The sequence below is a fragment of the Dicentrarchus labrax genome, unplaced genomic scaffold, assembly GCF_905237075.1.
Source record: "Dicentrarchus labrax unplaced genomic scaffold, dlabrax2021, whole genome shotgun sequence".
In the NCBI taxonomy this organism is placed as follows: Eukaryota; Metazoa; Chordata; class Actinopteri; family Moronidae; genus Dicentrarchus; species Dicentrarchus labrax.
Genome location: NW_026136714.1, coordinates 26,188,334 through 26,208,395, shown reverse-complemented (window position 1 = coordinate 26,208,395; position 20,062 = coordinate 26,188,334). Strand labels below are relative to the sequence as shown.

Genomic DNA, 20,062 nt, shown 5'->3' with positions numbered 1-20,062 from the left:
AGTTTGGAGCTCCTCCCAGTCAAAAATAAATTATAACCAGATACATTTGGTGTAATTATAGCAAAGATAAAGGCACATATGAATTCATAACATAAGTGCTTAAAAAGCAAGACGTCAGAGAAATCGAAAAAAATGGACAGCAACATTGTGTATTTATTTTACAAAGAAGTCCCATTAAGATCAAAAATCTCAAGAGAGACCTGGCCAATGTACCAGCTATACAAAATCACATCATATTAAAATACATATACAACATGACACACAAAACAATCCACAACAAAACAGAAACCATTCAAACACATTAGATCTTTTTGCAGGTTATTCCATGCCCAAGATACATAGGAAATGCAGCTTTTCCCAGATCAAAACCTGGGGTACATGAAAAAGCAACCACTTACATTAGTGGTTGCATCAGTTTGAGGATTTATGCTGCTTAGTCTCCAGAACAAGCCAAACTACAGTCACAATGTTTTACCATTACTAACACCGTATACCATTTTCCAGTTGTTAGAGAGCCCATCACGACTGCTAAAAGTAGTTTTTTCTTCTTTATAACCACATGCAAATACCCCAGGGCAGAGAGTATATAGCAAAGTCAGTTACAACCAGCAGTGACCCATAACCTATGACCTTTTTATAGGTCCATTTGTCTTATGCTTCTTCCCTCTACTATATAACCCATATTACCAACTGCCAACAGCTCAGAAACATTGACTCCAAGTCATCTCAACACAAGCGTCACATATAATTCAATTCAGTTCAATTTTCTTTGTATAGCGCCAATTCATAACAGAAGTTATCTCAAGACACTTCAAATGGAGCAGTTCTAGACCAAATTCCTTATAACATTTACAAAGACCCAACAGTACCACCATGAGCAAGCACTTGGTGACGGGGGCAAGGAAAAACTGCCTGTTAAGAGGCAGAAACCTAGGACAGACCTTCGGCTGGAAAGTAGCTAGAAGTAACAAATGCATGGATTAGTTTTTCTGCATCTGTCTGTGATAGGATGTGTCTAATTTTTGTAATATTACGTAAATTAAAAAAGGCAGTCCTAGAGTTTTGCTTTATGTGGGAATTAAAGGACAAGTCCTGATCAAAGATAACTCCAAGATTCCTGACAGTGGTGCTAGAGGCCAAGGTAATACAATCTAGAGTAGCTATCTCTTAGACAGTGAGTCTCTAAGATTTTTGGGGCCAAGTACAAGAATTTCTTTTTTTTTTTTTTTTGTTTAACATCAGAAAATTGCAGATCATCCAGGATTTTATGTCCTTAAGACATGTTTCTAATTTAGATAATTGATTAATTTCATCGGGCTTGATCGATAGATATTACTGCGTATCATCTGCATAGCAATGAAAGTTAATGGACTGATTCCTAATAATGTTGCCTAAAGGGACCATATATAAAGTATTGGTCAAAGTACAGAACTTTGTGGAATTCCATGACTAGTAGTAGTATTTATTGAAGATTCATGTACAAACTGCGAACGATCTGATAAGTATGACTTTAATGCCAATTTGATGCTCAAGTCTCTGTAAAAGAATATTATCGTCAATCGTGTCAAATGCAGCACTAAGATCTAATAATACAAGTACAGAGACAAGTCCTTTGTCAGAAGCAATCAAAAGGTCAGTATTAACTTTATCCAGAGCTGTCTCTGTGCTGTGATGAACTCTAAATCCTGACTGAAAATCCTCAAATAAACTATTGTTATGTAGAAAGTCCCACAACTCTTTGGCGACTACTTTCTCCAGAATCTTAGAAGGGGAGGTTAGAAATCGGTCTATAGTTGGCTTAAACCCCTGCAGGTTTACAGGTGCATCTCAATAAATCAGAATATCATAACAAAGTTAATTTATTTCAGTAATTAAATTCAAAAAGTGAAACTCCTATATTATATAGATTCCTTACACACAGAGTGAAATATTTCAAGCCTTTATTTCTTTTAATTTTGATGATTATGGCTTACAGCTAACGAAAACCCCAAATTCTATATCTCAGAAAATTAGAATATTTCATAAGACCAATACATTTTAATACAGAAATGTTGGCCTACTCAAAAGTATGTTCATAGATATGCACTCAATACTTGGTCGGGGCTCCTTTTTGTATGGATTACTGCATCAATGCAGCGTGGCATGGAGGCGATCAGCCTGTGGCACTGCCGAGGTGTTATGGAAGTCCAAGTTGCTTTGATAGCGGCCTTCAGCTCGTCTGCATTGTTGGGTCTGGTGTCTCTCATCTTCCTCTTGACAATAGCCCACAGACTCTCTATGGCAGGGGTTCTCAAACTTTTTGGGGCCAAGACCCCTTAGAGGGGAGAACATTTTCCAAGGACCCCCTTATCATCCTCATTAAACATGTTTACTGACATTTGTGCTCCTAGATGCTGTAGGAATTATTTATATTTTAAACTTTTCAACCTAAATACTTAAGGTGAGTTTCATTGAAATGAACTTAAACAAATTAAATTTGAATAAATAAATGTTAATACCATTTCTATACTTTTAAACACAGGGTCATTTTTATTCAGATTACATTTTGACCTCACAGCATTTCTAATTTTCAAGTAACAGATCTTAAAGCTTTCAGAAAACAGTAACAAGACTGGCAAAGTCCTAACGAACCCAGTTAATTTTAAAAGCAGTTAAAAGCTTACTTTTAACCATAACATAATGAACTTATTGCCCCTTATTCAAATTACTGGCAGAAAACTGAACATCATAACAGTTTTAGTAATTAAGCCTATAAATATTTGCATTAGGCTCTATCAGAGTCTTATAACACACAAATCAATTCACACATCACTCACATCAATAACTCACTAAATTAGTGTCTCTCACAACATAGTTTATCTATTCTGGGAGTGATGGTTGACAAACAGACTCGAAGATCATCCTCCACTTGTAAACGAACGAAGAATAAGTACAGGGCTTACTTATTCTTCATTGCAGTCAAAGTGGAAAATGATGATTCACAGAGGTATGTGGTAGGAAAAGGGAGCAATAATTGCATGGCCTCAGCAGTGAGTTTGAGATACTCATGTGAGAGGGAGGGCCAGACGTTTGCCAGATTAACCTGCTGGAATCGGGCCTTCAATGTCCTATCACAGGATAAGGCCAACAGCTGCTCTTCTGCCTTACCTGTCAGGCCATTTTCTGTTGCAGCTGGTGCAAACGGATCGCGCACCCAGTCCCAGGCATCAGTGTTCACATCGGAGAAGTATGAGCTGAAGTGCTCGCTCAGTGATGTGAGGTGTGAGGTCGCGACCTTCCTCACTGTGGCCACAGACAAGTTGTTTGTGTGGAGAAACTCACTCAGTTGGGGGAACATGTCTGTTATTCCGTCTTGTATCCTCCTTCTCCATAGGACTGTTTTCTCCATGAAGGCAGTGACTTTGTCGCTGACTTCAAGGATGGATGTGTGGCCTCCTTGGATGGAGAGGTTGAGGCTATTCAGTATGTTGAATATGTCGGCAAGATATGCCAACTTGGCCATACTCTCCGGGTCTGTAAAAAACTGTGCTGTGTTGGGTTTTTCCTCTCTCATAAACTCTGCCATTTCTCTGCATAACTCAAACACCCGCTGCAAAACTTTACCACGAGAGAGCCATCGCCCCTCACAGTGATATAACAGTGCGTCATGTCCAGCATCCATATCCTGGCAAAGTTGTCCAAACAAATGTGATTGCAGTGCCCTTGACTTCACAAAATTAACTGCAGCCACAGCTGTGTTCAAAACAGAGTGAAGATCTGGTTCCATGTCTTTGGAAGCGAGTGCTTGCCGGTGTAGCATACAGTGAGTCGCCATAATCCTCGGATTGACAGACTTTATCCGTGCCGTTACTCCACTCTTTCGGCCAGTCATCGCCGCTGCGCCATCCTTATAAACGGCCACACATTTTTCCCAACTCAGTCTCGCTTCAGTCATGAAAGCATCCAGCAGTCTGACTATTTCCTCACCTGTTGTCCTGCCTGGCACCTCCTTGCAGAACAGAAAGTCCTCCAAAATGTCTCCTTCCCAGGGATAGCGCACCAAAACAATCAACTGAGCTGCACTGGAAATGTCTGTTGATTCGTCCAGCTGAATAGAAAATTGCTCACATGAACGCAGTCTATCCAGTAGCTGTGACTGAATGTCAGCCGATAGTTCTTCAATTCTCCTTCTCACGGTGACATTTGAAAGCGGTACAGTTTTCAGTTTATTAGCTGCCTCTGTCCCAAGCACAGCTCCACACATATCAACTGTCGCTGGAAGAAGAAGTTCTTGTCCAATTGAGTGTGGCTTCTTACTTTTTGCAATCCGTTGCACCACCAAATATTGAAGCCCTCTGTGCTTTCCTGAAGTTGTGGCCAGGTTTACCAGTCGTGTTTTCTGAAGCATGTATTCCTCATTCTTTCGGTGGATCAGTATTTTTGTTTTATTGGCGCAGTGGTTCCCATGTGTACTTATGCAATTTTTAATGATACGGCATAACTTTAATAATTTATCGCATATTATTTCGCGGACCCCCAAGCTATGGCTCGCGGACCCCCGGGGATCCGGGGACTCCAGTTTGAGAACCGCTGCTCTATGGGGTTCAGGTCAGACTAGTTTGCTGGCTAATCAAGCACAGTAAAACCATGGTCATTAAACCAGGTATTGGTACCTTTGGCAGTGTGGGCAGCTGCCAAGTCCTGCTGGAAAATGAAATCAGCATCTCCATTAAGCTTATCAGCAAAAGGAAGCAGTGCTCTAAAATGTCCTGGTAGATGGCTGCGTTGACTTTGGACTTGATAAAACACAGTGGACCAACACCAGCAGATGACATGGCTCCCCAAATCATCACTGACTGTGGAAACTTCACACTGGACTAAAAGCAACTTGGATTCTGTGCCTTTCCACTCTTCCTCCAGACTTTGGAGCAGGACCTTGATTCCCAAATGAAATGCAATCTTCACTTTCATCTGAAAAGAGGACTTTGGACCATTGAGCAACTGTCTGTCCTTTTTCTCCTTGGCCCAGGTAAGACGCTTCTGACAGTTGTAGCCCATGTCCTGGATACATCTGTGTGTGGTGGCTCTTGATGCACTGACTCCAGCCTCAGTCCACTCCTTATTAAGCTCCCCCAAATTCTTGAATGGATTTTGCTTGACAATCCTCAAGTCTGCGGTTATCCCTGCTGCTTGTGCACCTTTTCCTACCACACTTTTTCCTGCCACCCAACTTTCTATGAATATGCCTGGATACAGCACTCTGAACAGCCAGATTTTTTAGCAATGACCTTTTGTGGCTTACCCTCCTTATGGAGGGTGTCAGTGACTGTCTTCTGGACAACTGTCAAGTCAGCAGTCTCCCCCATGATTGTGTAGCCTACTGAACCAGCCTTAGAGACCGTTAAAGGCTCAGGAAACCTTTGCAGGTGTTTTGAGTCAATTAACTGATTAGAGTGGGACATTGTGAGTCTACAATATTGAACTATTACTAATATTCAAATTTTCTGAGATACAGATTTTTGGGTTTTCATTAGCTGTAAGCCATAATCATCAAAATTAAAAGAAATAAAGGCTTGAAATATTTCACTCTGTGTGTAAAGAATCTATATCATATGAGTTTCACTTTTTGAATTGAATTACTAAATTAACTTTACCATGATATTCTAATTTATTGAGATGCACCTGCGTGTTAATTGTGGGTAGAACCAGCCAGCTGCTTGTCCTACTTAAACAAACGAGCAAAACTGAGTGCAACCTCTGCCAGCGTGTGGCAGATTAATGGGATGTGTCGTGTAAGAATGACATTTATTGTAGTGTAAGGACCTTCAAAGCTGCTGTCCAAACTCTGTAGGTTGAGGCCACTTGTTCCATTGAGCCAGATAGTCCAGCTATTCCCTGTGCCAGTTCTCCAAACTGAAACAATTAGGTTTCCTGACTTTCCACTGCATGAGTACTGTCCTCTTCACCCATAGCCGTGCTAGTCCAGTCAGTGGGATGAATTCTGTGCAGATTATTTCCTGTGAATATTCCTGATATTTTAGCAACTTATTATACAATTCTCTGTATTATGTTTTTTTTAATACATATCTTTAGCAACATACTTAATAGGCTTCTTTTCTGACAGATTCAGTGTTTTCTTCTCATTGTTCTATTGGCTCTTTGGTTGTTTCTAATGCAGGACGAGGCTGTTTATCAGAGAGTGAAGGCTCTGTGAATATTGTGAAAATTATTTCATTTAGTTTAGAAATCTGACACACTTTGATCTGTTTCCCTTAGTTTCCACAAAGACTAAAGTGTATATGACCTAAATAAAATGTTTAACTGTACAGTTTGATCAGTGATTGGAGCGTTGCAAAATCAGTCCCCATTAATCCATTAATATTGATTCTGATTGTTAATGAAATTTGAAAATAGAAAATAATGAATAAATTAATAAATCAAACTTACTGTACATACCTGGAGAAAAGTGATTAATAACACAATTCCAGCCTACTTTGTTTGATTTTAAAGTGTTGTTGTAGAGAGAGAGCATGTCCACCGTTCCCTCATGTAGAGAGGACAGCTGTTGGTTGCATGCAGGAAGTTGTCAGGGTCACAGAGAACTATAGGAGGAAGTTCGACTTGACATTTTGTTTATAGTGGAAGGCCTGTGCTGTCAGGTAGAATAAAATGCTGGAATGGATGTGTGCATTTATGTTTGCAGTACGTCATAGGGGGTCTTATCTAGGCTTTGACCAGGGAAAAGCGATTTCTTGTAGGTCAGGCTGCAGGAATGATGAGTCTAGTTCAGGCCAGAGCTCCTCTGTCTGTGTGACCTTTTGACCTTTCCTGCTGTTGTGTAGTCTTTCCTTCCTCCCTCTGCCAGGCTTCCTCTCCTCCGTTTCTTTCCTGCTGCTCCGTTTTTCACCAGAATTTTTGTCCCATCTGTCCTCTCTGTGAGGGGGTTGGAGGTATAAGAATACATGGGGTTGTGCAGTGTTTGGCACTCTGTTCTATAAATAGATAAATAGATATGTGTGTATGTTTGCTCTCTCTCTCTCTGTGTGTGTGTGTGTGTGTGTGTGTGTGTGTGTGTGTGTGTGTGTGTGTGTGTGTGTGTGTGTGTGTGTGTGTGTGTGTGTGTGTGTGTTTTTTCTGTCTGTCTGTCTGTCTGTGTGGGGCCCTATTTTCATGCTGATGCAGATCAAGTGCAGGACTCCCAATGTAGCTTTGGCGTCACATGTAAAAAGATATTCAGTAATTAAAATTTCAATGACTCAATGCTTGCAGAAATAACTTTAGGAGATAATATTTAAAAAAAATGAAATAATAATAATAATAATAATAATGGGAAAATATACAAAATACTTTTTAAATGGTCCTAAAACATACTGGAATCACTTTACCTACCATTTTGTTATAAAACTCATATTTATTGCATTTACACATCATACATTAATTCCTGATAATGAACACCAAATTTTGCATTAACCCTTACATATCATCCCATCACTAAGTATGATGATTATTATTATTATTATTATTATTACTACTACTATTATTGCTGAATCCATACAACAGTCCTCCACCAGAGCTGTTTGCCTCCACTTTTTCCTGCATATAAAAAGGTCTGAAGGTTTTCTTTTCTCCGACATCGCAACGTGCTCATTAATTCCCACAAAGTGAATACATAAAATTAAATAAATGACCACACAAAGTTGGTGTTTCGGGTTGTGAGCATCAATCATCGTCATCAATAGTAGAGTCCGACTGATATTGTTTTATTGAGACGATACCGATTTTTAGAGGGGAGAAATTTTTTAGGCCAATTGTGCAGCAATATGACAATGAAAAGGTCCTCAGAATGCTGATTTCTTAAAGTTCAGTAGTCTTTAACATGTTAAATAATTCAACATGCATGCTAAATTGTCAACCAATACTAGAAATGAACATCAGTACTGTAATCGGCACATGTAAACACCATCACATCGGATGTAAACAGCTGACCCAAAATCTGCAGTAGGTATGATTTCAGTCAGAATGGATAAAGTGTCTTTGATGTCTGTCTGTAGCTCAGCCTGCTGTCATTAAGAAATAAGATCATTGTCATTAAAAATAAAACCTTTCTTTAATGTGAGTGTCGGGCTTGAAAACAAACAGTATATTTTCATTCAAAAGGGGACATGAGTATGACATGACTGTGTTGTGCTGTGGAAATGTACATTATACTGAATTTATCAAGAATTATTAAGTTTTATTTCTAAGTGTTGAGTTTGCATCAACAGCATTTTATTAGATTAAAATGGAAGCAGATCTGATAACAGGGAGGCTTCTTCCTAAAACATCATCAAATGTACAACAGGAGAAATTCTGGAGGCCTGCAGATTTTTATTGTCTCGTAGTATTTGAATTATTAGACTAGTATCCTAGTAAATGTCAGTCCCATGATGTATTCGTGTCACAGTCACATAGCTCAGTATGTTGTTGTGTCTAGCTGCTTTTAAGCTGCTCCTGATGAAGAGATCCTGAACTTTCTAGGGCTTTGTGAATTAAGAAATGTTTCAAATCATATGAAAATTAACCCTCCTCATGTGTGTGTCTGTGTGTGGTTTCAGAGCGAGGCTGGAGATGTGTGTTACTGTTGCTCCCTCTCCCCCAGCTCCAAATGTCCCGAGGAGAAGCTGCTGGAGCTGCACCCCGCCCACTCCTGCAGCACCATGAGGATCCTGCTCAAGGTACGCTGCTGAGTGCTCTGTATGCTGAGACCTGAATACATAGTGCATGCACATTGAAATAGTTACACACATACGCATTTATAATCATCACATGTTATTAGAGAAGTCACGTATGTAAGGGATAATAGCCGACAAAGTGTTCATAATCAGGAATTAATGAGCTCCATTGATTCCTGACTATGGCCACCTCGTCGGTTATGCCACGGTCACTTGCCAAAGACAAAAATAAGATCATTATTTATATTTTCATGTGTTTTGCTGAGGCCATCAGTAACACTGCATACAAAACAATACAACAAACTCAGCCATGTCATCGTCCCCAAATCAATATCAAGATTTTCACTAACAATGTGTACTGAGGGCTGCAGCCAGAAGTCTTCAATACTTTGAAAAGGACTGGGAAGGATCGCTTATACAAAGTATGAGTAAGTTCAGAGGGGCAGTGTAGGGGTTTGAGTGTCAGTCTCCATCCTGTGGTGTTAAGAAGACGAGGCCCTGAAGGACTGCACTCAGATATATTTATGAGAGGCAGATTTAGTTTTCATTCAATTTATTTCAGAAGATTAATTTGGACTGGTGAACAGACTTAGTAGGTGTCCTCCTTCAGGAATTACCAGATACCCTGCAGCCAATCAGAATCGAGTATTAAGCCATATAACTGCAGAAGCTGATGTTGTCCTATGTTAACATGCAGAATATAGAGGACGGTATGAAGCAGCTGTGAACAACAGATCCTGTAATCACCCATAATCATTCATAGGTCAGTGCAGACGGATCTGCTGATGTTGCTGCTGTAACCACATTAAATGTTAGTACTCTGTACCGGCGACAGCGGTGACATTATGTTTTATGGTTGTCCGTCCATCTGTCCTTTGAGTGGATTTCTTCAAATTTGGCACACACGTCCAATTAGAGGACCTGACCAGGTCAAAGTTAATGTGACATCACAGAAAACGTTTTTGACCAATTTGAACAAACATTTCACACAGATGTTTAATGGGATGGAACGATGAAGTGAATATGTGTTTAACCCAAAACGTCAAAGGTCAACTTCACTGTGACATCATAATGTCTTGGAAAGGCTTTTTGTCCATTATTCACCACCATAACTCAGGAACACAAGGGGAGATTGTGACCATATTTCACAGTTGGTTGAAATTAGTAATAGTTTTAACTCAAACCTTGAAATAAGTTTCTAGACATAGTTTAAGAATGAAGGCAACACGTGGTGGCTGTTGGTATAAAAGGCTCATACTAAGGTAACAAAAACATAATGATTCCTTTATTCAAAATAAACTAAATGTTACACACTGGCCCCACGGGATTATTAAAGTATATCTGATTCTGATTCTGATTTAAACACATCTGCTGTTTAGAGAGTGATTCATTGAAATTGTTGATTTACAGTTCAAGCATTATTCCATCATTGCTTTAAGTATCTAGTTTGCTCTTATTGATTAATCACCAGTGGCAGCAGATTGGCATTGGTCCAGAAACAGACGTGCTCTATTCTCAGTGCAGAATTCCATAATAATCGAGCCCTTGGTCTGTTTGAAATATGGACAGCATATAAAATAGTTCTCTCTGCTCTGTTCTCACTGATCTGTGTCTTTTTCCCTCCCAGAAAGTGCTGTTTGCACTGTGTGCTCTGAACGCTCTGACCACAGCTGTGTGCCTCATGGCGGCGGCCCTGAGATACCTGCAGATCTTCACCACAAGAACACCCTGCATGGTACGATCACACCGCAGCCAGCTGTGCTGCAGCAAGGCTAATGTCGTTCTCACACTGGGTCGGTGCTGTGGCCTACTGCTCGGACGTTCCCTAATCAGAATTAAGATATGACATGATGATCTTTTTATTCCTAGAGCAACTGCACAACTTTGAGGAAAAACACACTGATTGTAATCAGCTGTCAGATACTGAAATATGTATCGTTAATCTTACTAAATACAAATAAGAAGACTGAAGAGAGCCCACAAACACTTTTACAGTGGGACAGCCCTGACCCTCACCAGATTAGCAGGACTGTGCACCATAGAGTGCGTAAGGGGGGGCACTGGAACTGAGTGAGTGTGTTCAGTATGGAGCTGGGGTCAGTATGTGGTTAGCCTAGATAAATAATACATAAACACTGTAACACTGGGAAACGGCTAGCCTGCTCTGCCCAAAGTAAAAAAAACTCCACCTTCCAACCCCTCTAAGGCTCACTACTTAACATGTGAGAATGGTTTATTGTTTATTCCCCATTAGCCACCGTGGGTGCGGTTGCTAGTCTTCCCAGGCTTCATAGCGTCTCGTCTGAATTATGTGTTGTGGTTTTATGGGGAGTTACGAGCTGGAGTGCACAGACATCAGAGTGCTATTGATCTCCTCATCTTGCTCTCGGGATGAAAACAAATAAACCTATTTTCCAAAATGTTGAACTGTTCCTTTAATAATGATATTGGGATAATAAATTACAGCTGATACATTTTTAGACAATAATAATTTATTGAGTTTTTTTGCATAACGATTGATGTTCTATGAAAGCCAGAGTCCATTTGTGTTTGTTCCTGCTGTACTTGGAGAACATTTGAAGAGTCAGAACTGCAGTGCCAGTCAGATTTGGTTAGCTCAGAGCTATGGAATATTAAATCATTTGTCTTTGCTCACTAAATCTCAGCCTTTCTTATCATCAAGTGTGTAACTACAGGTTATGAACTTCTAAAATACAAAAATGTGAAAATATCAGTTATCTTATCGGTATTGGCCATGAGAAGCAGGTAATTATCGGTTATTGTATTGGCTGAAAATAACATCCGTATCATGCTTCCCATGCAACATTAGCCCATCATACACATGGCAGGGTGCACAAACTAGCTTCATTGTGCTACAGTGAGTTTCAGAATGAATTTTTTACCCTGGAAACAGAAGCTGAGAAAAGCACTTCTTTTAGATGTTGGCTTAAAAGCTGAAATAAGCCTTGAACCTCAGGACCATGTAGATTTTTGTTACTTTTGAGCTGCAACTGAATGTCACTGTAAGCCAGCCCTGTGTACATCCTGCCCTTATCTGTCCACCCGTCATGCACACACAGTCAATTCCTGTGTGCCTGGTGATGTGCGTCTGATTTAATACCATTTATCATGAGGTGTGATGTCACATTTCCCTGATCTGTGATAGGACGAACCAAGGGCCACAGTGGAAGAAAGAGAGGAGCCTGCTCAGGTCCCGGACCCGGATGAGTTTGTGGCCCCGGCCCCGCCCCCCTCCTACTTCTCCACTTTCTACTCATACACACCACGCCTGGCTCGCCGGTAACAGCCCAATGTTCTGTTCCACTTTAACTACATTCTGACTGCAGTCCTGTTGTTAGTGTTGATTAGCCACATTAGCTCTGTAGGTCATGGTGACTCACTCAGTAGTTTGCTGGTTGACTGTTTCAGGATGCTTGGGGACAGCGTGATTCCTCTCCCTCATATCTACGGGGCTCGTATCAAAGGGGTGGAGGTCTTCTGTCCGTTGGACCCCCCACCTCCATATGAGGCTGTTGCTGGAAGCTCCACCAATGCAGTTACACAGGTACAGTATAAATTAGCATCCTTTACACTATAGCCCAACCAATGCTGGATTTTTGAGGCAGATACATAAAGTAAACCATACCATAAAAAATAATTTTGGTACAGATCCCTTACTTTATTTAAGAATTGTTACCCAGATACATACTTCCTGGGACATTTTACAGTTGAAAAACAAACTTTAACCTAGTTTGGCATTCATGCTGCAGTTTCTTGTTACTTCCCACCGACACATACATCGATATTCTATATACAAATTAGCTGTTATGAGCACAGCCAAGCATGCTACAAGTGTCTCTTAAACAATGACCACCTATGACTGACCACCATGAGCAAGTGCTGTCCTGTATTATAAGAGCTCATAGGGGTCAACTTTTTAATCTCATGGATTTAACACACTGGCATTTATCATGTTAATGAATTCCAGCTGTGCAGACATTATTAAATTAGTCAATACACTATAATTACCAACTCAACATCTTTTGCCTTGTTCATATGACCATAGCAGTGTGATGGTCTCTGTTTATTTCAGGAGACAGAGATCGCTCTGACAGAGGTGACTATGAGCCCGACTACCTCTCAACCAGGAGCCTCTGTTCCAGGTAGGACACACAACCACACTCCAGATAGAAATGTACCTGACATCTGACTGGCTGATCTGGGAACATAAAACTCAGAGACAACTGCTCTGTCAGTCCCTTCAGTTCCCTCTGATGGGCATTAACCTGAGTTGGTTTGGCTGTGTAAAACAAGATGCATGCTTTTGCTTCCCTTGTCTACAATCTGGGGCCACCAGTGATAAAGAAAGGTGCCTTGGAAGAGAACAAGGCACCCAGTATGCATGTAGCTGCTGCAGGTTGCACTGTAGACCACCTGCTAGGGACAAACCACAATTAGGTTCCAAGTGAAGTCTCATGATTTTCTAACAGATCGATCGCAGCAAATTTCACTGAGGAATGTCTGGGCTAGCAATCTGAAAATGAATTTATGAACTTATGAATATATTTAATATTGATATATGTACACTACCGTTCAAAAGTTTGGGGTCACTTAGAAATGTCCTTATTTTTGAAAGAAAAGCATTGTTTTTTTCAATGAAGATAACATTAAATTAATCAGAAATACAGTCTAGACATTGTTAATGTGGTTAATGACTATTCTAGCTGGAAACGGCTGATTTTTAATGGAATATCTACATAGGTGTACAGAGGCCCATTTCCAGCAACCATCACTCCTGTGTTCTAATGGTACATTGTGTTAGCTAATCGTGTTAAAAGGCTAATTGATGATTACAAAACCCTTCTGCAATTATGTTAGCACAGCTGAAAACTGTTGTGCTGATTAGAGAAGTTAAAAACTGGCCTTCCTTTGAGCTTGTTGAGTATCTGGAGCATCAGCATTTGTGGGTTCGATTATACTCTCAAAATGGCCCGAAAAGAAACTTTCCTCTGAAACTCGACAGTCTATTCTTGTTCTGAAAATGAAGGCTATTCCATGCGAGAAATTGCCAAGACACTGAAGATTTCCTACAATGGTGTACTACTCCCTTCAGAGAACACACAAATGGGCTCTAACCAGAATAGAAGAGGGGAGGCCCGGTGCACAACTAAGCAAGAGGACAAGTACATTAGAGTCTCTAGTTTGAAAATAGACGCCTCACAGGTCCTCAACTGGCATCTTCATTAAATGGTACCCGCAAAATGCCAGTCTCAACGTCCACAGTGAGGGCGACTCCGGGATGCTGGCCTTCTAGGCAGAGTGGCAAAGAAAAGCCACATCTGGACTGGCCAATAAAGGAAAGATCAAGATGGGCAAAACACGACATTGGACAGAGGAAGATTGAAAAAGTGTTATGGACAGACAAATCTAAGTTTGAGGTGTTTGGATCACACAGAAGAACATTTGTGAGCGCAGAACAAGTGAACGATGCTGGAGGGTGCCTGACGCCATCTGTCAAGCATGGTGGAGGTAATGTGATGGTCTGGGGCTGCTTTGGTGCTGGTAAAGTGGGAGATTTGTACAAGGTAAAAGGGATTTGAATAAGGAAGGCTATCACTCCATTTTGCAACACCATGCCTTACCCTGTGGACAGCGCTTGATTGGAGCCAATTTCCTCCTACAACAGGACAATGACCCAAAGCACACCTCCAAACTATGCAAGAACTATTTAGGGAAGAAGCGTCAACTGGTATTCTGTCTGTAATGGAGTGGCCAGCGCAGTCACCAGTTCTCAACCCTATTGAGCTGTTGTGGGAGCAGCTTGACCGTATGGTATGTAAGAGTGCCCATCAAGCCAATCCAACTTGTGGGAGGTCTTCAGGAAGCGTGGGGCAAAATTTCTTCAGATTACCTCAACAAATTGACAGCTAGAATGCCAAAGATCTGCAAGGCTGTAATTCTGCAAATGGAGGATTCTTTGACGAAAGCAAAGTTTGAAGGACAAAATTATTATTTCAAATAAAAATCATTATTTCTAACCTCGTCAATGTCTTGACTATATTTTCTATTCATTTTGCAACTCATTTGATGACTAAAAGTGTGAGTTTTCATGGAAAACATGAAATTGTCTGGGTGACCCCAAACTTTTGAACGGTGGTGTATGTGTTTGTTAAAGAAGACTAGTTCCTCCAGCAGAATCCTCATCTCTGCTCAGAGTCTGTAAGAGCTCTCTCAGATTTGGTGGAGAGGGCTCTGCTGTCAAAGTGTAAAACAATTCGCTATAAATGAGTGTCCCTGACTGACAGCCATTTGCTATTTTATTAGTTTTTATATATACCCTGTGATCCTTTGCATGTAACATCTAATTTCCAATTATGTGACAATGCACTTGCAATACAAGAATTAAGTATTTGGGAGTCTTAATCATGACTTTCAACCAATCAAATAGAAGTTTTGTTTGGAAGAATATTCAAGAAAAGCTGACTACAATTTGGCTGTGACCTCATTTTGTGGGAATGTGTGTGACTCTTCTCTGAACAAAGACGTCCAACCATCTTCTGTCAGTCTGTGATATTTAAGTGACTGTCAGACACTGCCTTTAGTTCTAATAGCACGTGTCCATCTGTCTTCGTTCGGTTTTAGTCACAAGTCCCCAAACAGTGTCGGCATCACCAGGAGTCCTTCCGCAGGCCAAGCCCCCGCTCCAGCCGCCGCCACCGCCACCGCCACCTCCTGCTCCTCCTCCTCCTCCTCCTCCTCATCCTCCTCCTGAGCAGCCGCAGCAGCAGCAACAGCAGCAACAGTACGCTCCAGCTGCGATTCCCTGGAGGAAAGCCAGGATCCACCGCTCCAACAGTGACCCAGTATTGATGGACCTCGCTGCTAAAGGTGGCTTTTTGCTCATGTAGAACTATGCAATCTTTGGAAATTGGTACACCAGTATGAGAATTGGACAATTGTGACAACAGTCCAGACTACATATATAGTCAGCACATTAATAAGAGTTTCACAAGGTTGTGTACTTGGACCAATACTATTTACTTTATATATGCTCCCATTATTAGGAATCACTCCATTAACTTTCACTGTTATGCAGATGATACGCAGTTATATCTATCGATCAAGCCCGATGAAATTAATCAATTATCTAAATTACAAACATGTCTTAAGGACATAAAATCCTGGATGAGCTGCAATTTTCTGATGTTAAACTCAGAAAAAAACTATATTCTTGTACTTGGCCCCAAAAACCTTAGAGACTTACTGTCTAAAGATATAGTTACTCTAGATTACCTTGGCCTCTAGCACCACTGTCAGGAATCTTGGAGTTATCTTTGATCAGAATCTTTCATTTAATTCCCACATAAAGCAAACCTCCAGGACTGCCTTTTTTCATTTACGTAATATTACAAAAATTAGACACATCCTATCACAGACAGATGCAGAAAAACTAATCCATGCATTTGTTACTTCTAGGCTGGATTAATGCAACTCTTTGTTATCAGGTTGCCCCAATAAGTCCATTAAGATGCTCCAATTAATTCAGAACGCTGCAGCACGAGTACTGACAGGAACTAGAAAAAGAGATCACATCTCTCCTGTTCTAGCTTTTCTGCACCAGCTCCCTGTAAAATTTTGAATAGAATTTCAAATCCTCCTCCTCACCTACAAAGCTCTTTATGGTCAGGCCCCTTCATATCTTAAAGAGCTCATAGTACCCTATTACCCCACTAGAACACTACGTTCTCTGAATGCTGGGCTACTTGTGGTTCCTATAGTCTCTAATAGTAGAACAGGAGCCAGAGCCTTCAGTTACCAAGCTCCTCTCCTGTGGAACCAGCTTCCATTTGTGGTTCGGGAGGCAGACACCCTCTCCACATTTAAGAGTAGGCTTAAGACATTCCTCTTTGATAAAGCTTATAGTTAGGGCTGGATCAGGTGAGTCCTTAGTTATGCTGCTATAGGCCTAGACTATCAGGGAATTTCCCATGATGCACTGAGCTCCTCTCTTCCTCTTTCTCTCTTTCTGCCCTCATTCATGTCCCATTAATGCATGTTCCCCGGAGTTCTTGTGCTTTTTCGTCTCGCAGGTTCTCATGGGTCCTGGTGGAGCCTCCTGCCATGGTCCTGCTTGACTGCCATTGCCAATATCACTGATATTAGTGTTATTATTATTATAAGTATTATTATAGCTACGGTTACTGTTGTTGTTGTTGTTGTCACTGCTCATTGTCCCCCATCGTTGCTGTTGTCATGTTCATCATCATCAGTCACTACTATTAGTGTAGTTGTTGCTACTGTTGTTGCTGTCTGTCTGTCTGTCTGTCTGTCTCTCTCTCTCTCTCTCCCCCTCCCCAACTGGTCGAGACAGATGACCACCCACCTAGAGCCGGAGGATCTGTCCTCTGTCCTAGGTTTCTGCCTTTTAACAGGCAGTTTTTCCTTGCCCTTGTCGCCAAGTGCTTGCTCATGGTGGTACTGTTGGGTCTCTGTAAATAATGTTATAAAGAGTTCGGTCTAGACCTGCTCTATTTGAAAAGTGTCCTGAGATAACTTCTGTTATGAATTGGCGCTATACAAATAAAATTGAATTGAATTAATAAACCATTTCATTCAGTGGGATGGAATTAATCTTTGTGGAGGTCAACATCTGCACACTTCATTACACTATCGACTGAAACTCATTTAATTCTTAACTTCTTTAGAATTTTAGCTTTTGTCAGTTCCTCTAAAAATGCAGATTTCTAGAGCTGGTATACTGTTATAAAGCCATCTGTTTTTGTTAAATGTGTCTACAGGAAAACATAATTCAACATAAGGGAATTATCCCCACAGTTTTTCTTGCCAGTTCTGTGTTAGACAGTAATGTGTCTGTCATGTCTGCCATGACCACCAGCTCACACACTCTCTAGTAGTAGTAGTAGTAGTAGTAGTAGTAGTAGTAGAAGTAGATCAGCTCCTACTAACTGAATTCATTCCAACAAGTAACTAGCATCAGGTTTAATTTCTCACGTTTATAACAAAGTAAATTTCATGAAAATTTCGGAATGAAGAGAGTTAACGTTGACTTTGTAATGAAGTCTGAATCTCTCTCAGTATTGTTAATCAGATCTTGACCTCCCCAATATATCAACCGTTGAGATGCACATCAAATCGAGAATCATCTCGAGGAGGAAGTACGGGTCGGGCAGTACAGCCAATCATAATGTGATAATGTGTTACATCTGCAAAGGCAGGACTCCAAGCACATCTGGTACCTACAGCGTCTCCATCTGCTATTTTGGTTCATGTATGAGCAGCACAGTGCAAAAGGGCTGGGTGATAAATCTCTGTCAGTCACATCACTGGTCTCATTGCACTGAAACAGCTGAGCCAATCACAGTAGAGGTCTTCATGGGTCAAAAAAATTGTGCCCAAACCTAAAAGTATGTGGAAATATACAACCGGCCCCAAATATGACCCGTCTATTATTTGAAAGCTGCAACCCTGAACTGAGAAATGTCTGACCCGAACTCGCTTCCCAGATTTAGCTGCCATTGACAAATTAAGGTTAATTTACAAGTTGTCAAAATAAAACTGTCCTACTTTATGTAATGTAAGTAGCCTTCCCCCCTGTGCCTGGCAGCACCCTGAACTTGTTTGGCCTAAATGGAACAGTTGGTATCATTAGTAACACCTGTGTTTATCCTACTATTTTTTTGTGAAAAAGGTCTATTAGGGAGCCCACTCGAGTATTAACATATAATGTTAAACCAAGTTGGGTTCTAGGGTTTGGGTGGACCCATGAGGACCTCTAAATCACAGTGAAGTCTGACCCAAATAACTCAACAAATGGAGTGAGATCTCAGGCAGATGGTGTGGAGTCTTAAACAGCTGTTTATTACAGTGCTGGAAATAATTAGAAATGCAATGACAACATGTTGGATAACTGTGGAGAACTGGAACCTGAACCATCTTCTTCCCCCTCTGATGTCTCCTGCAGTGCAGAGCAGCAGTGACGCTCCCCTCGCTCCCTCTCCTCAGACCACAGACTCTTCCACCCAGACATCGCAGCCCACGCTGGCCGCCCAAGGCCACGTCACACTGCGACGGGGCAACAGCGACAATAGGACGCCACGCCGGCCCCGGCCCTCCTCTATGGTGGACTACCAGAGCTACCGACACACGCAGCATCTGGTCAGGAAAATCCTGGAGCAGCCGGCAGCCCAGGGCCTGACCCCTGAGGTCCAGGAGCTAGTGGACAGCATACGACATGTCCTGCAGTCAGATCAGGAGCACATGGAAGAGGCTGTACGCTGCGCCAGTTACATAGAACAGGTATGAGTTCAGACATACAGATATTTGTCGTCCAAAAGTACAACAGTATTCATATGGTAATTATTAGAAAGCTAAAAGAATAACGTTAGCATTATTCTTTGTTTCTTACAGTTAACAAATCCCATCAAAAGTCCAAAACTAACAGGGTGTAAGTCATATTGTATATTAGAGCTGTCTAGGTGATGCGTTCTAAAAACAATTGCACATTATTCGACGTATTCAATTGTCTATTTTTGCAAATTAAACCAATAAATAGAAGACGTGACCCTCTAAATAAACTACTCTAGTAGTTTTATTTTCTGTGCTGGATGCAAAGCGCAGCTCTGCAACGTCGAAGCTGCTGTTATGATTTGGTGTTATTATTTCCAAACAGGGCTTTTTAGTTTGCTGCCACACTCTCTCTGTGATCAAGTTTGGTTGTGAACTTTCTGCCATCATTACCAGACAGTTGTACTTTATTCACTTGTTTCAGTTTGACCTACAGTTAATTTTTAAATCAATGAAAGTGACGGTGTCTGACTCCTGTCTGTCAAGCAGCAGCCCACACAGCCATGCTAGTGCCAGGTTTTTTTTTCCTCTTCCCAGAATATCAATTCTCATTATCAATTGATAATCAAATTCAGAATATTTGTTGACAGCCCTAATATATATTTAATCCATAAAAATACATTTTAGTTTCATTTAAAAAAAAAAAAAAGGCTCAGCAGTTTTCTAAAAAATGTTACTGAAATAGTTTTAATGGCAGCCATTTTGACATGCAATATTAGGACAAACACTACTGTTATCAATGAGACTAATTAAGTTTCTGTTGAACCTAAATGGAACAGTCATTAGTGCATTTGTTAGGGACTGGTGGGCTTAAGTCATAATTAACTGCAGTGTGTGTTGGTTATGAAAGGAACATGTCACCCAATGTAACTCATTTATTTGTTTTAATAGTTTTTGGACAATAATGGAAACAGAACGCTTTGACACACACGCACGCACGCACACACACACACAGACACACAGACAGGGCAGATACATTCATTGACTGTAAGACAAATATAGAGCAC

The 20,062-nt window shown here is 40.9% G+C and overlaps 1 protein-coding gene across 3 annotated transcripts in view; it reads left to right on the top strand.

Moving 5' to 3' along the window:
- fam189a2 (family with sequence similarity 189 member A2) overlaps window positions 1-20,062 on the top strand; it is a 45,480-nt gene that overhangs the window by 20,805 nt on the left and 4,613 nt on the right. For all 3 annotated transcript variants that reach the window (XM_051422166.1, XM_051422165.1, XM_051422164.1), the window contains 7 exons: window positions 8,574-8,693; window positions 10,318-10,425; window positions 11,857-11,990; window positions 12,120-12,255; window positions 12,784-12,853; window positions 15,333-15,578; window positions 18,673-19,007. In XM_051422166.1, the coding sequence (XP_051278126.1) occupies window positions 8,574-8,693; window positions 10,318-10,425; window positions 11,857-11,990; window positions 12,120-12,255; window positions 12,784-12,853; window positions 15,333-15,578; window positions 18,673-19,007 (1,149 nt within the window). The remainder of the gene's footprint in view (window positions 1-8,573; window positions 8,694-10,317; window positions 10,426-11,856; window positions 11,991-12,119; window positions 12,256-12,783; window positions 12,854-15,332; window positions 15,579-18,672; window positions 19,008-20,062) is intronic.